The sequence below is a fragment of the Octopus bimaculoides genome, chromosome 19, assembly GCF_001194135.2.
Source record: "Octopus bimaculoides isolate UCB-OBI-ISO-001 chromosome 19, ASM119413v2, whole genome shotgun sequence".
Classification (NCBI taxonomy): domain Eukaryota; kingdom Metazoa; phylum Mollusca; class Cephalopoda; order Octopoda; family Octopodidae; genus Octopus; species Octopus bimaculoides.
In genome coordinates, this window is record NC_068999.1 from 48,293,841 (window position 1) to 48,309,013 (window position 15,173).

Below are 15,173 nucleotides of genomic sequence, written 5' to 3' on the forward strand. Positions count from 1 at the left end.
AGCAGCTTAACCAAAGAGAACAAAAGAATAAATTACCGAACTTAGAAATAAGTGCTAGGATCAATTTGTTCCAGTAAAACCCCTTCAAGGTAGTTCCCTAACAAGATCTCAGTCCAATGACTAAAACAAGTAAAACAGATAAAAAGAAAGATATAATCATCATCATCATCATCATCATCATCATCATCATCATCATCATTTAATGTCTATTTTCCATGCTGAGATGAATTGGACAGTTTGACAGGATCTGGCAAGCCAGAGGACAACGTCACAATCTAGTGTCGGCTTTGGCATGGTTTCCATGGCTGCATGCCCTTCCTAAAGAAAAAATTTTATTTAAGTTAACCTTGTAAGTTATGAAATAATGACAAATTTATTCTCAGAAAGAAAAACATTGTAAATTAAAGCCATTTGAGATTTTTAACATTATTCATAAGTTTCACCAGGATATAATGCTTCCGCCTAATGAAACTCATTAGCTTTCTCCTATAAAACTGTTACTTGACCATTTTGTTACCATATTTCTGTTGAGATACTCCATGTTTCTTTCAATGATTTTTTAAATATAACAAAAAATTTAGTAAAATAACTTAATTATTAAGCTAGTGGTAGAAACGTAAATTGTGACTAAGGTTTGGTGGATGATTTTAATTCAGAACTTTTGAAAACAAGACATTTGTACCACAGAGTCAGAGGCAATTTCAGGTGGGTTGGTGTCAAAAGGGTTAAATCAGCTATATTCTTTGTAAAATAGTGAATTGAAACTATTCACAATGGTTTGTTAGTCATAAATAGTTTCAGTGAAAACTTGTCTGCCCAAGCAGGAAGTGGGTGGGAGGATTTTGATGACAGGCAGCTATATGATATTGTGTAAAAGGGTGTCCTTTCAGAAGATGAGTTCCGTGTATGTCAGCAAGCTCCTTACCAAACAGCTACATATATATATATATATATAAATGTGTGTGTGTGTGTGTGAAGGCACATGGCTTGGTGGTTAGGTTATTCAGCTCACAATCATAAGGTTGTGAGTTTGAAAACCAGTGGTATGAGCAAGATACTTTATTTCGCTCCAGTCCACTCAGCTGTCAAAAATGAGATGTATCTGTAATTCAAAGGGGGCCAGCCTTGTCACACTGAATCTCCTTGAGAACTAGGTTAAGAGTATGTGTATCTGTGGAATTCTCAGCCACTTGCATGCTAATTTCATGAGCAGGCTGTTCAGTCGATCATATCAATTGAAACTCTCATTGCCATAACCAATAATAATAAGGATAGCATTACCTTTAATTCTTTATACACACACACACACACATATTCAACTAAGAATCCATAGAAAATTATGCACTTGTATATTTATCATAAGAATGGGGGCTGTATTAATTTAAGTTTACAATATGATAGATCTATAATATTGTATATATTCTTTTCTACTCGAAGCACAAGTCCCGAATTTTTGGGGGAGGGGGGGCCAGTTGATTAGATTGACCCCAGTACGCAACTGGTGCTGAATTTATTGACCCTGAAAGGATGAAAGGTGAAGTCGACCTCAGTGGAATTTGAACTCAGAACATAAAGACAGACAAAATATCTCTAAGCATTTCACCTGGCATGCTAATGTTTCTACCAGCTCGCCACCTTATAATATTAAATATATTGATTTTTGTGTGTGTGTGTGATTGGGAAACAAACTGCATGGCTCTTGATACTGGCCCCACTGCCCAAAGCCTTGTGAATAGATTGGCAAATGAAAACCAAAAGAAGCACGCCATATACTATATATGTCTATGTGTGTGTGTGTATTTACTTTTTTCCTTTTCCAGACATTATGTGATAGTTCTGAACAAGTGTCACTGTCATGCAAGCAGTGTCCTTTATTACCAATCTTCCGCAAAAACATGTCTGGTCATAGAGAAATATAACCTTACTTTGAAACAGGTGAGGGCTGACAACAAGAAGGACATCCAGCTGTAGAAAAATCCACCTCAACAAGTTGTCTGACCCATGCCGGCATGGAAAAGTGGACGTTAAAATGATGACATCAGATAAAGCAAGTTTAAATGTAAGAAATCAGCTCTATCTAAAAAAAAAAGCTACAACAGAATGCAAGTAGCCAATGTTTGTACATGTTAAACTAGATTGTTGAATTATGGGGTGGAATACAAACAATTTTTTTGCGTATATTACTGAACAACCAGCTGTAAATACTTACAAATCTGAGATAAAAAATAATTGATTACTGAGATACCAATAATTACTAAGTGGAAAACTAAATTCGATGTATCAATATGATAATTATTTCTTGTATGAATGGGAGATAACCCCATGATTTAACATTGATTTCATGACATTTGTGTGTGTATGTAGCTTCAGCGTAAATTTATCAAAGGGTAAAAACAGCCATGCGAAACCATCCGCATCTAATCATATCACGCCAAATTTATAGCCATGTGTGTATGTCAAAGCTAATTATTTCAAATAGATTCAGTCAGAGCGCGTCAAAAATGAATAGATACTTTATTGTTTAGGTTCTCTCTGTTCTTCCACATCAGGAAATATTATGTTTAGCAGACACTAATTAGCATGCATCAGGAAATAATTTGTTTGCTGATTTTTGTAAACAAGAGTTTGTGCTCTTTTGAGATACATCTGTCTGATAGGTTAGCTTTAAGTGAGGTGACTTACGAGGGCAAAACACTGCAGTGTCTTAAAGTCACTGGTATACTGTTTGTGTTATGAATACAGATTGTCCAAAGGGAAAAATATCCTCAGACAATGCAAAACATCGATTAAATATTCACATTTGAACCTGCCAGAATGTATTAGAAATTGATACGTTATTGTTTGGAATTTTTTGCTGTTTCTTTTGCATCTCATGCATTATTGTCTGTTTGGCAGACATCAGCAAATAATTTGTTTACTGCTCTAGTGACATATTCATTAGTTCAGCAAGGTAGCTTCAGCTGACGAGATACAATGAGCACAAAATATCAGTGTCTCAAAGGTCCCTTACACTGGTGAATCATGTTTGTTATGAACACACATCTTCTAAAATAGTGACTCCCAACTGGGAATCCACATAAAATTTTATTGTTAAAATTTATGTACAATAAATTTATTATACTTCTACAATATACAAAATATTTTTTTGTTTTTATACAATTCCAAATATTTAATTATAAAAATGATACTTTTTTAAATATCGAATGGCTAGGAAGGTCCACTTAAGTAAAGTAGGAATCAAAGAGGTTCATAGATAAAAAATGGTTGAGAAACACTGGTCTAAAGTAACATGTTCACCAATGACAAAAAGCATTAGCAATCAAATATTCACATTCAAATCTGTCAGAGCATATTAAAAATGAATGACTGCTACTGTCTGGCATGTGTCCTACAAACTGTTATTTGCTCAGCAAACATCAACATGCATCAGTGAATAAACTGTTGACTTTTAAAAACAAAAGATGTGCTTTAAAGAGATACATCAGTCCCGTGGAATAGCTTTGACAGAGATATCACATAATGAGATCACAAAACTGCAGTGTGTAGTTACTCCAGTGTGTAATTAGCACACTTCATCTAAAAGGAGGTGTTTTTGATGATGAAAACACCAGCAATCAGATATTCACGTTCAAATCTGATAGAGGGTATTTAGAATGAATAGATACTTTTCTGAAATAATTCTCATCAAAAAGCTGAGGCAAAATGTGTCTATTGTTCTTTGAGTTACTGAAGTGATAATGTCCATCTTATTTCAATATAAACTGTTTTTAACTCAACAAGTCTATGAAGAGGTTTTTATCTCTGATAATTCCACAGCGTCATGTTTTCTAAAAGTGTGTATATATTTAATATGATACACAGATGGATATATATCATCATCACTATTTCATATAAAGTGGCAAAGTTTAATATGAAGGAGATTCAGCGCCTATTTTTTGAAAGTTGAGTGTCTGGAGAAACCATCGCCTTGCTAATTCTGAAGAAGGAAGTGGAATAGATCAGATCTTATTTTTTAAGACTGTGCACATTTTTTAATTAATGAGAATATTTTACTTTATAATACACGTTTACAACTTGTTTTAATAATTTTTTTTTTTGAAAATTTCCTTATCAAAAATAAATTCCATGGTGGCAGTGATGGGGAAACTTAATAGTTCTAAATAGTGATTTAAAACACAGCCATTTAAATAATTTTAATCTGTGTCAGTTCTCATGAATTACAACTGACAAACCACTTTTTTATTACTTCTGCGCAGATAGCCAATTAAATTCCATCTACATAGAGTTTATTCCTTGACAATCCGGTTTCTAACAATTTTCCTGCATGAACAGGTTTCAGAATTCATCTCGCCACCACCATCCTCTAACTTCAAGTACTCATTTTAATTCACCAACAGATTATACTAAACTTACCTCATCATAAATGCTATTTTATTTTTTTGTTTGTTCTTTACTCACCTTGTGCCCTGAACAATTCACCTTCAATATGTATAGCTCTTCGGTTAAGAAGCTTGCTCCCGAACAATGTAGTCTTGAATTCAGTTCCACAGTGCAGCACTGTTGGCAAATGTCTTCTACTATAGCCATGGGCCGATCAAAGCTTTGTGAATGGATTTGGTAGATGTAAACAGAGCTCTGCATACCAGATGCTAGCAAATATATGGGGTCATCAGAGAATGTGCCCCATTTCAGGGCCTTCCTCTTGACAGCATCATTGCACACCAGCCCCACCTCACTGAAATGAGGCCCCACTTGGTAGGTGAAATGGTTATTAGGTTTTGCTCAATATTCTTCTAGCCATTGTTCATTGTTTCTTTTTAACCAAACCCAGTAGCTTGCCTTTGCCACTATGGTCTAGACACAAATATGGATAAATATACATACATGGATATGGATTTATATATATATGTATATTTCTTCCACCACTTTAATTTTCTCTATCAATTGTACTCTGTATTGCACCTATTAATATAAATATTTATTTATTTATACTTAAAAATTAATCATCTAAATGTCTCCACCTTTTGCTTTCTCTCATTTTGCGTGTATACATAAATACATATTTTCTATTTCATACCCAAACCATTATATTTAATGTATGTAATTTGTTTATCCGCATAATTGCCTCTGTACCCACTCAACTTGATACCTCTCATAGCCTTTCTTTACCTTGTGGAATCAATTCCCTGAAAAGAGATCGGAGTCTAAGTTTGAATCTTTTGAACACTAGTAGGTGTCTTCTATACTGAGAATCTCTGGATGTCATCTATGGACTATATATATATTTGTCTGTGTGTGTGTATTGTTGTCCTGAATTTATATGATGGTTGTAAATGAGAATCAGTCATACAAGCAAAATCTTTTTTTTCCAGTCTTCCACGAACCACATGTCTGGCCATGGGTAAATATTGTCTTGTTTAGAAGCAGGTGAAGGTTGGTGACAGGAAGGGAATCCAGCTATAGAAAATCTGCTTCAACAAATTCCATCTTGACTGATGCAAGCATGGAAAAGTGGCCATTAAACGATGATAGTAACAATTATTAATCCCATTCATTGTTTCTCTGCCACTAAATACTATTTTACAGCTCATTTCTCATTCAGAAATTATACCTTAGATATTTCATACTGAAATTATCCTGAACCACCAATTTTTATTTTCAATTCTTACTAGGTTTCTTTCATGTAATATAGTCATATCTTTACAAAAACTTTTGCTTCAGCAATAAAGAAATGAAAGTAAAATATGAAAACATAAATAAAAAACAATTGCAATCAATGATCAATAACTTCAGAGATCACCCAAATAGTTTACATAGAGATGTTTATTGCCAAAACTGCGATACAATGTGCTGTTTTGCATTAGGCTAATGAAAACCAATTAACACTTATAGCTAAAATTAAAAGACAAAGACATAACTCTTGAGGGTTTTATAACACCACAAGAGCCTTTTAATTGAAAGATTACATGCATGAACAATTTTATTGGGTTATTATGTAAGGTTTGCTAAGTTATGCCATTTATATTATGTTTTTCCATTAAAAAATTTTTGAATATTTATAATTTGATGCTGTCATGCAGATATTTAGATCATGAAGGAATGTAAATGTGGAGAAAAAGCCATACACTTGAATGAAGTTCTGAAAAGAGAAGAAAATGAAAAAAAGCTATTAGAATCAAGACAAAACAACATTTATTGTAAGCTAAAATCTTTTTTTTTTTTTCACAGACAACCCAGATGGATGAATGCTTTTGATAAATAATATAAACCTAATAGAATGTTATGTAGCCACAAGACATTTTTTTAGTTATACATTCTGTAATACATTAACATTTCTACACAATTACTTGTGTGATAAATGTGACCAGACAGACAGTGCCTAATCTATGTTTGAATAGATATTAAATGCCAGTAGGTTCCTCTTATACTCAATTTTTCTCTCGGATCATTTGTAAGCTGTCATTCACAAGCACATTCAGTGGAGTATGTTTTTTTTAATTTATTTCCAGTTTTCGTAAATTATCCGCAGGTCAAGCTTTGCTCTGCTACTATGCAGCATTGCACTTTGTACGCAAGTATTATATAACCTGCCCTTTACACTGAGAGATCCTTGGATCCAGCAATGGTAATAGCTTTTTTGAACTGTTCCATCCCAGTCTTACTCTATATAAATATAATAATCCCTGAATGGGATGCTGATCCACTGTATAGGTTAAGCTCATCAATTTTTGAAAGGGTGGTGGTGGTGGACAAATACAAATTACATTGACTCCAGTACTTGATTGGTACTTTATTTTATTGACCTCTTCCCCAACCCAAAGGAGGTGAAAGACAGAGTTGACCTTGGTGAAATTTGAACCCAGAATATCAAGGACCAGAAGCGATATTGCTAAACGTTTTCATCTGATATGCTAACAATTCTACCAGCTTAATGCTTATGCCTGGCATCAGTAGATGAAGCAAATCTCCATTGTGTATAGCATTAGTTTAATTCAGGAAAATCTAATTGCTCAGAGTAACATGAACTGAGATCTCTAGAATAAAATGTACCACGCAGAGACAAATATTTACAGTGGATTTCCACTTGGAATTGCATATGGATGTAGACATTTGCATGCAAAAGATCCAGTCACTTAAGAGGGAAACCCAGGAAGCCACAGGATGAAGTATTGAAGCCATCTTTGAGACACTGAGCCTTACAAAGGAGATGATAAAGGACCAAGATGCTTGGTGCCTTGCTGTATTCAAGAAGACCTGTCTGCCATAGCAGAAATGATATTGGTGCTGGTGCCACATGAAAAACACTTAGTACACTCTGTAAAGTGGTTGGCATTAGGAAAGGCATTCAGCTGTAGAAATGGAGCCTGGTGGAGCCCCTGGTCTTACCAGCTCCAGTCAAACCATCCAACCCATGCCAGCATGGAAAACAGACGTTAAATGATGATGAAGATGATTTACTAGTTCTGTAGTGATCAATTTTCTAACCCAGGACAACACACTAAATATATACATTTTCTCTTTGAAGTTTGACTCTCTTTTTGTGATTTAGTAATGAAAAATTTCATCTAATTACTAATCAGTTATATTACACAATATATGAACTACTGATTTAATAGAGAATATCCCAGAAAGAAAGATAAAACTATTTTCCAAATCATTATATGGACATACACATAAAAGATTATAAATAAGAAATGAGTGAAAATAATGACGGCAGAAATTAAACTAAAAACCTAAGATTGTAACTTACATAACAAGGTGTAAAAATATGCATGATTACGTTTTAATATATATGCATACATGAGAGAATGTGTATGTCTATGAACCTCAACAAGGTCATTAAAGAACAAAAAGAAAAAAAATTAACATCTGCTTATATTTTTACTGCTAAATTTAGATGACCTGATCTTTTGTTTGTATGTTTTCAATGCTAGCAGTTGCTTTTATAATAAATCTATGAGACAGTCTGGGACATTTTTTTAGTTTTTTCATAAGTGCTACTAATCATTGAAAAATAGGTTTAGGAAAAAGTGTTAGCAATATTTTTTTAAACATCTGAGACATTTGGCTTTCGTTGATATCAAAGAAGGATACAGAGATACAGAAAAACAATGGCTACATGACTGGTTGGCTATTATACACCTGAAAACACAGAAATTTAGTAGAAGTATGTATTCTAAATACACACCTCTACTGAGGACAGACACCCTATCATTGTAACAAAAAGGAGTAACATATTGGATAGTGTTGTCTTAGGTGTGTGGTAAGAAGCTTGCTTCCCAACCATATGGTTCTGGGTTCAGTCCCACTGTGTGGTACCTTGGACAAATGTTTTCTACTATTTCCTCAGGCCAACTAGAGTCTTGTGAGTGGATTTGGTAAACAGAAACTGAAAGAAGCCTGTTGTATATGTGTGTGTCTGTGTTCCTCCACCATTGCTTGACAACTGATGTTGGTGTGTCTCGGTCCTTGTAACTTAGCCGTTTGGCAAAAGAGAATAAGTACTAGACTTCCTCGACTAAAATGAGTGGTGCTCCAGCATAGCCACAGTCAAATGACTGAAACAAGTAAAAGAATAAAAGAATGCAATGTTCGAGAGCAGGATGGAATAGTTCTGATCATGGCTGTACTTAGGACTGACCTTCCTTAAAAAAAGCACAATCTCCACTTGTAAGCTGTATATGGCTGGCAATGAGTCTACTTGGGACTGACCTGAAGCTAAACAACTTCCTTAAAAAAATCACAAACTCCACTTGTTGTTGGCTATATAGGACTGACAAGTTCCATACTTTATAACTAAGTAGCTAAGTACTTGGCAGTTAGTGTCAAGTACTCTTGCTGTGGAAAACAGTGCCTTTAATAAATACAATTGTTGAAATAAATAACAATAAAAAAAAGAGAATTCTTCCAAATGAATTGACTCTTCTCTACAAAGCTTTTAGAACAATCTGGATTTTAGATATAAGTTAAAGAGGGGAGGGAGAATCTCTGTGTGAGTACAAACCTTGTATATAAATGTACCGTGCATAGAAGGGGAGGGCCTTATAAAAAGTAACATCTGACACTTATTCAAAGTAACATCCCAACCACAAGAAGAGGCTTGAATAGTCAATAATGGCTTTTATTCACATTCTTGTTTTAATTTTTGTTAGTTTGAAAAAATATTACAGAAAAGTCAGGAAATACATACCGTTTCTGTTTGATCACTGGCCTATCTGAGCATTGTTGAGAGCTTGTAAAACATGATTAAGAGCCACTACACAATTACACAATGGGTTTGATGGCCCATCGGTTTCTGCTACAAGAATAACTGTTAAAAACCAGAAAAATTCAGAGTATATATAAAAAAAGCATACTTTGGAAATCCAAATCTATCAAAACAAAGTGTTCTCATAGCGGAGCAATAAAATATTCAGTAACCCAAAGATCATTGAAGAGGCTTCATAGAATTAGGGAATAATTTATGAATCATTAATTTAAATAACCTTGAATTACACGTTTTTTACCTCCTCATCAACAAATTAGGTCAATTTATTTATTTCCTTAAACAAGTCGTGTACTGAAAATAAATTTGCATGAACATCACTGTTATACAAATGAGGTTGTTCATTTCCAGCCTTCCATGGAAAATATTCAATGGGTTTGAATGATTCACCCTTAGAAACATGGGTGTTTCATTCATCATCCTTAAACAACCCTTATTCAGGGACTTTTTGAGTAGGATGGGTAACTCAACCTGAAGAAAATTCTAACTGGACCCTACCCGCAAGATCATATATAGTGAGCTTCATAACCACACAACCCTTACTGGAAAAGAAGAGGAAGTGGTATACATTGTAACGATCAAGATAATGAAAAATTATTCTAATTAAGATTTTTTAAAATTTTATTTTAGATGTGATAAAACATCACCTAATCAGTTCATCTTAATTGATCATACATATTTTACATTACAAAATAACCAATGTTATTCAAAGCCATATTAACACTGTTATTAAGAAAAATTAATTATAAATCAACTTACATCCATTACCTAACCCAACCACCAATCCACGTTCAGAACACTTAAACTTTGCCATGTTCTCATCAATTTGTATTTTAAAGTACTTAGAGCCTCGATACATAACGGAGCATACACTTGCATCACTAAAAACTTTTGCTAATTCCTTAACGGTTTCCGAGTCCAGCTGAAAAATAGAAATAACAAAAAAAGAAAGAAAGAAAGAAAAAATTACTTTACAGAAGCCAATTGATGCAATTATAAATGGTAACAGATTATTTGAAATTTTTGCCTTTACTTTGTCTCAAAGCTCAATCTCTACTTGTTTAGGCTTCCCAACGACTCATCTTCATTACACCATGCCCTTCTATCTACAGGACTGTTTCTCAGTTACTGTAATTATAGGACAGTGCTACCATTAATCCCTCTTCTCGGAACTTTTTTCCTTGTACACACAGCATTATCCCTTACCACTGGAGCAAAAGGCATAAGTAATCCTAATACACATTTTAAACTTCACTTAAGCAATTGGAAGTTTTGAGTTTTAAAAGCATCAAGTCTGAAACTAAAAGTAGTCGAGATTATCATCATTATCATTTTCCACCTCCTCCCTATCATCCACAATCTTCTCTTCCACATCACCATCATCATCACTATCATCAGAATAACAATTAGCAGCTCCTCTTCTTTTAACTTTCTGTGGAGGTAGCATGTCTCATTTAAGATAATGTGACATGCTTGACATCTCTTACATTGAAGACGTATGAATTGATATAGTCATAAACCTACTTAATACATTCATTCATCCAGTTTTCGTTGTGCCTTGTGGCACTTGAGGCGACAGCAAGATCATTCCACCTTCTAACACTGAAAGCCTCCTTAACACGATCAGGTCTTCTTTTTTTTTTTCCTTTTATAAATTTTCCCCAAGCAGCTGTGTAAAATACAGTTGATGTACAGGGCATTGAGGGGAAATATGTGGACAGGGAAGGGTTCTAAAGTGTTGCAGTTTTTTGAAGGATGTAAATGAAAGGATTTAACCAAAAATACACACACACACATCAATCTCTGTGGAGGGAACCTGTAGAAGAGGTAGACTCAGGAAAACATGGGACAAGGTAGTGAAATATGATCTTCAGATGTAGTGTCCCATGAAGATGATGATAAGTGGCCAAGACTTCTGGCTATTTGCCGTGCTTGGGAAAACACTTCAAGCTAAGTGAAATCGTAATCGTGGCCAGTACGAGTGGTTGCTTGATTCAACTCCTGTGTGTCTGATACTCAATCTGTCTACTTCAGTACACAAAACATTTTGTCCAATATTACTCTTTTTCTCAGCTCTAGTTTTGCATATTAATTTTCCCCTTAACCCTTTTGATACCAACCAACCTAAGACTGTCCCTGGTTCTATAACAGAAAGTTCCTGTTTTAAAGTGATCTAAATCAAAACCTTTTATCAAAATTTTATGTTAATTTATGTTCTAAATACCAGCTTAGTAATTGACAAAGATATTTTAGTAAATCTTTGTTTAAAAATTGATTGAAACAAAGAATATTTTAACAGAAATATGGCAACAAACAGGTTAAGCAGAAAGTGAATGTTTTAAAATATAATTAATTGCACTGATCCTACAATATAACTGGTTAAATCTCTCTTGATCTGAAACAAATGAAAAACAAAGCAGACAGCAACAGAATATGCATTAATAACACCCACCACTTCATAATCTCTAACAACACATTATCCTTCCTGTTAAAAGGCTATTCATGGAAAACAAACTTAAATACATTACTCTTAAATCTCTCCAAAAATCTGTATCATAATATCAAAATTTTTGCACATATTCCCATATGATAAGAAGTTATTTAATAAAAATGGTGCTAGGAATGGTATCAATAACAATGTTGATCTCTAAAAAGCAAGGGACAAATTATTGATTAACCTTTTTGGTACCAAAATACCTGAGATCACATTTGGTTTTGTGATACAAAGCTATTCATTTTAAAGTGTAAGATATTATACTTATAATTTGTGAATTCTTCTTAGAGGCTTGACTTGACACCTCTCATGACAAGAAATCATTACATTAAGAATGAATGATTCAAAAAATAGAAACATTTTTTAGAGACATACTAAATTCATCATAGAAATTCACTTAGAAAATCAAATATTTTGCTTCTATATTATTATGTCAAATTAATAGCAAACAAGAATTTTATGAAGACTACATAGATAGTTGAAATATCTGATAATAATTCTAGATGGTTAAAAAGTCAAACCAAAGCAAGATGTTTTCCTTAGTCTGTAAGATACAGTAATTCTTTATGAAAACTAAACTTTATACAGCTATTCGGGATGTGTGTGCATGCTTTCTTTTAATTGTTGCAATCTTCCTTGGTAAACATGAAGAGATTCTATCTTTGTCATATTTTCCATAAAGCCTGCAAAGGAACAAACAGATGCTTATTGTCATTATCTGCATTCATACCTTAATTTTCACTTTAGAATTTGAGAAATGCCAGTGATGAAGTGTGAAATATTTTATCCAGAAACTTCTTTGATAGAAAACAGGCACCAAAATACATGAAACAATCTAAAACGGAATGACTGCTTACTTACAGCTTGTTCTAACAATTTCTACAACCAATGAAACCATTTTCCAATATATGATTTATAATTAGCTAATTTTCCTTTTATTTTTGTAAATATAGTTCTCTTTTACTTGTTAGTAGCTTGGTAAAAGTTTGGGTCAAATAAATAAGAATACACTTTGAATATACAAAAAAAATTCACATTTTAACAAAATATTGAGCATGGTTTAAATTACACCTTTTTTCCAACTAGGGAAAAAAGGTCTCAGAATATCATTCGGGGTCCTATATGTAAAGTTGGGTCTGTTATTACAAGTTTTAATGCACTAAAAACTATTTTTCCTGAATGCTATCTATCATCATCATCAACCACCACGTCCATTTTCCATGCTGGCATGGGTTGGACGGTTTGACTAGAGCTGGCAAGCTAGAGAGCTACATTAGGTTCTAGTCATGTGTTTTGGCTTGGTTTCTATGACTGGATTTTCCTAACGCCATCTATTTTACAGAGCATACTGTGTGCTTTTTACATGGCACCATCACAGGTGATTTTTATGTGACACTAGCACAGGTGCTTTTTATGTAGCACTGGCACAGGTGCTCTCAATGTGGTACCAGCACTGACAGGGTCACCAAGTAACTTGCAGGACAAAATCCCCTATAGTTGGGAGAGAAGCAATAACTAAGGTGACTTAGAATATATGTGTTGTTGAAATTGGGATTTGTCCCAATATGACCGTGTGTCTTTTATGCCATCAAATACAGTATACAAATTATATCATTTTCAAAATACCGAATTGTAGGATGGGCAAGTTGAAAATTGCTTCATAATTGTCAGTGGAAATATTACAATTTGACATACAATTTAGAGAATTAGAAACAATACCTAAAAATTAATAAAGGAAACATTTTTCACCTTCAAAGTTACTGGAAATGTTAAAAAATTTGGACATGTATTATGACATGAAAAAAAGTGTGTGTGTGTGCATTTAAAACACTTTCAACCTCAAACTAACTACAAGCCTGGAATTGCTTAATTATGAAGCTGCTAAAAGAGAAGCTCTAAATATATTTTTTTAGAATAGAATCTATTCTCAAAACAAAATTCCTATTCAAATTTCCAATACTAATATACACAAAGTAGTACTGGTCAGCTTACTTTACATATGTTAAAAGGGAAACAAAAAAAAGACGAGATTTCAAGAGTGAACTGTTACGATTGTATTGTATTGGAAGCTTAATGCATTGAAGCTAAATGTACTAGAAGCTTAGTGCTACTGTAAAATCTTCAGTGAGAAAAATGACCAAAAGTTTACTTGTAAAACTATTTAGTGCATATATTAAAATGATACCTGATGAGTATAGGCTTATTGAATCAAATATACACTGGGTTAGGTAGATGTCCTTTTACCAAGCAAAATGTTCCTTTTTATACACCGTATCTATCCTGCAACCATTGTTATATAAATTAAACATTAAAGTCTCAAGTACATAAGACAGGCAACCAACATGCAATGGTCATTCAACAATTTCAAACAAACAAACAATTGACGCTACCAATATACAAAATAGTTATAGTTAATAAGATAATAGGTTTTTTTTGCTTGTTTTTTGCTATTATTAACCAAATCATTAGAGATGAAATATGTGCCTCGGATATTATCAAGTTTATTTAAGATGGTGAGCTGGTAGAATCGTTGTCATGTCAGACAAAAAGCCTAGCGGTGTTCCTTCTAACTCATTACGTTCTAAGTTCAAATTCCACTGGGATCAACTGTCTTTCAACCCTCCAGGGTTCATAAAGTACCAGTAAAGTACTAGGGTTGGTGATATCAGCTACCCACCTCCCCTCAAAACATCTGGATTTGGGTCAAAATTTGAAACCATTAAGGCATTGTGCTTCTTTTGGATTTATGTTTTTTACAAACTAGATTATATATGTGTGTGTGTATTATATATAGATATATAAGATTGCATTTCTTAAGATTGGTGGCATTGTCAGATCACAAAAACCTGTTGGCCCATGACCTCTTAAAAATATGGAGGGGGAAATGCCTCCTCCTGTTGGTTTGGGATCTAGTCAGTTTGGTTGCCAGTATCAATTCTGTTTGAATTGATTTCATATTGTCTCCAACTAGGCAACTACAGGAATTGGTGATTAAATGGCTAAAATTAATGTAGGCAAAAATCTTTAGAAACTGGAAATAGTCAAGACAGCAGAATACTTGACTGGATACTGAGATACAACCTCGATATTTTAAAAAATCAAATCTTGTTAGGTGATTCCATCAAATACCACCAGTTATGTGTACATACATATGTTTGTGTGTATATATATATCTTTTACTCTTTTACTTGTTTCAATCATTTGACTGCGGCCATGCTGGAGCACCGCCTTTAGTCGAGAAAATCGACCCCAGGACTACTCTTTGGAAGCCTAGTACTTACTCTATCGGTCTCTTTTTGCCGAACCGCTAAGTTACGGGGACATAAACACACCAGCATCGGTTGTCAAGCGATGGTGGGGGGACAAACACAGACACACAAACATATATATATATATATATATATATATATACGA

At 33.8% G+C, this 15,173-nt stretch overlaps 1 protein-coding gene across 2 annotated transcripts in view; it reads right to left on the bottom strand.

Moving 5' to 3' along the window:
- Positions 1 to 5,805: 5,805 nt before the first annotated feature.
- LOC106878099 (uncharacterized) overlaps positions 5,806 to 15,173 on the bottom strand; it is a 46,295-nt gene continuing 36,927 nt past the window's right edge. For both annotated transcript variants that reach the window (XM_052974634.1, XM_014927203.2), the window contains exons 2-4: positions 10,025 to 10,187; positions 9,191 to 9,310; positions 5,806 to 6,139 (exon numbers count right to left, since the gene is read on the bottom strand). In XM_052974634.1, the coding sequence (XP_052830594.1) occupies positions 9,204 to 9,310; positions 10,025 to 10,187 (270 nt within the window). In that variant the 3' untranslated portion in view covers positions 5,806 to 6,139; positions 9,191 to 9,203. The remainder of the gene's footprint in view (positions 6,140 to 9,190; positions 9,311 to 10,024; positions 10,188 to 15,173) is intronic.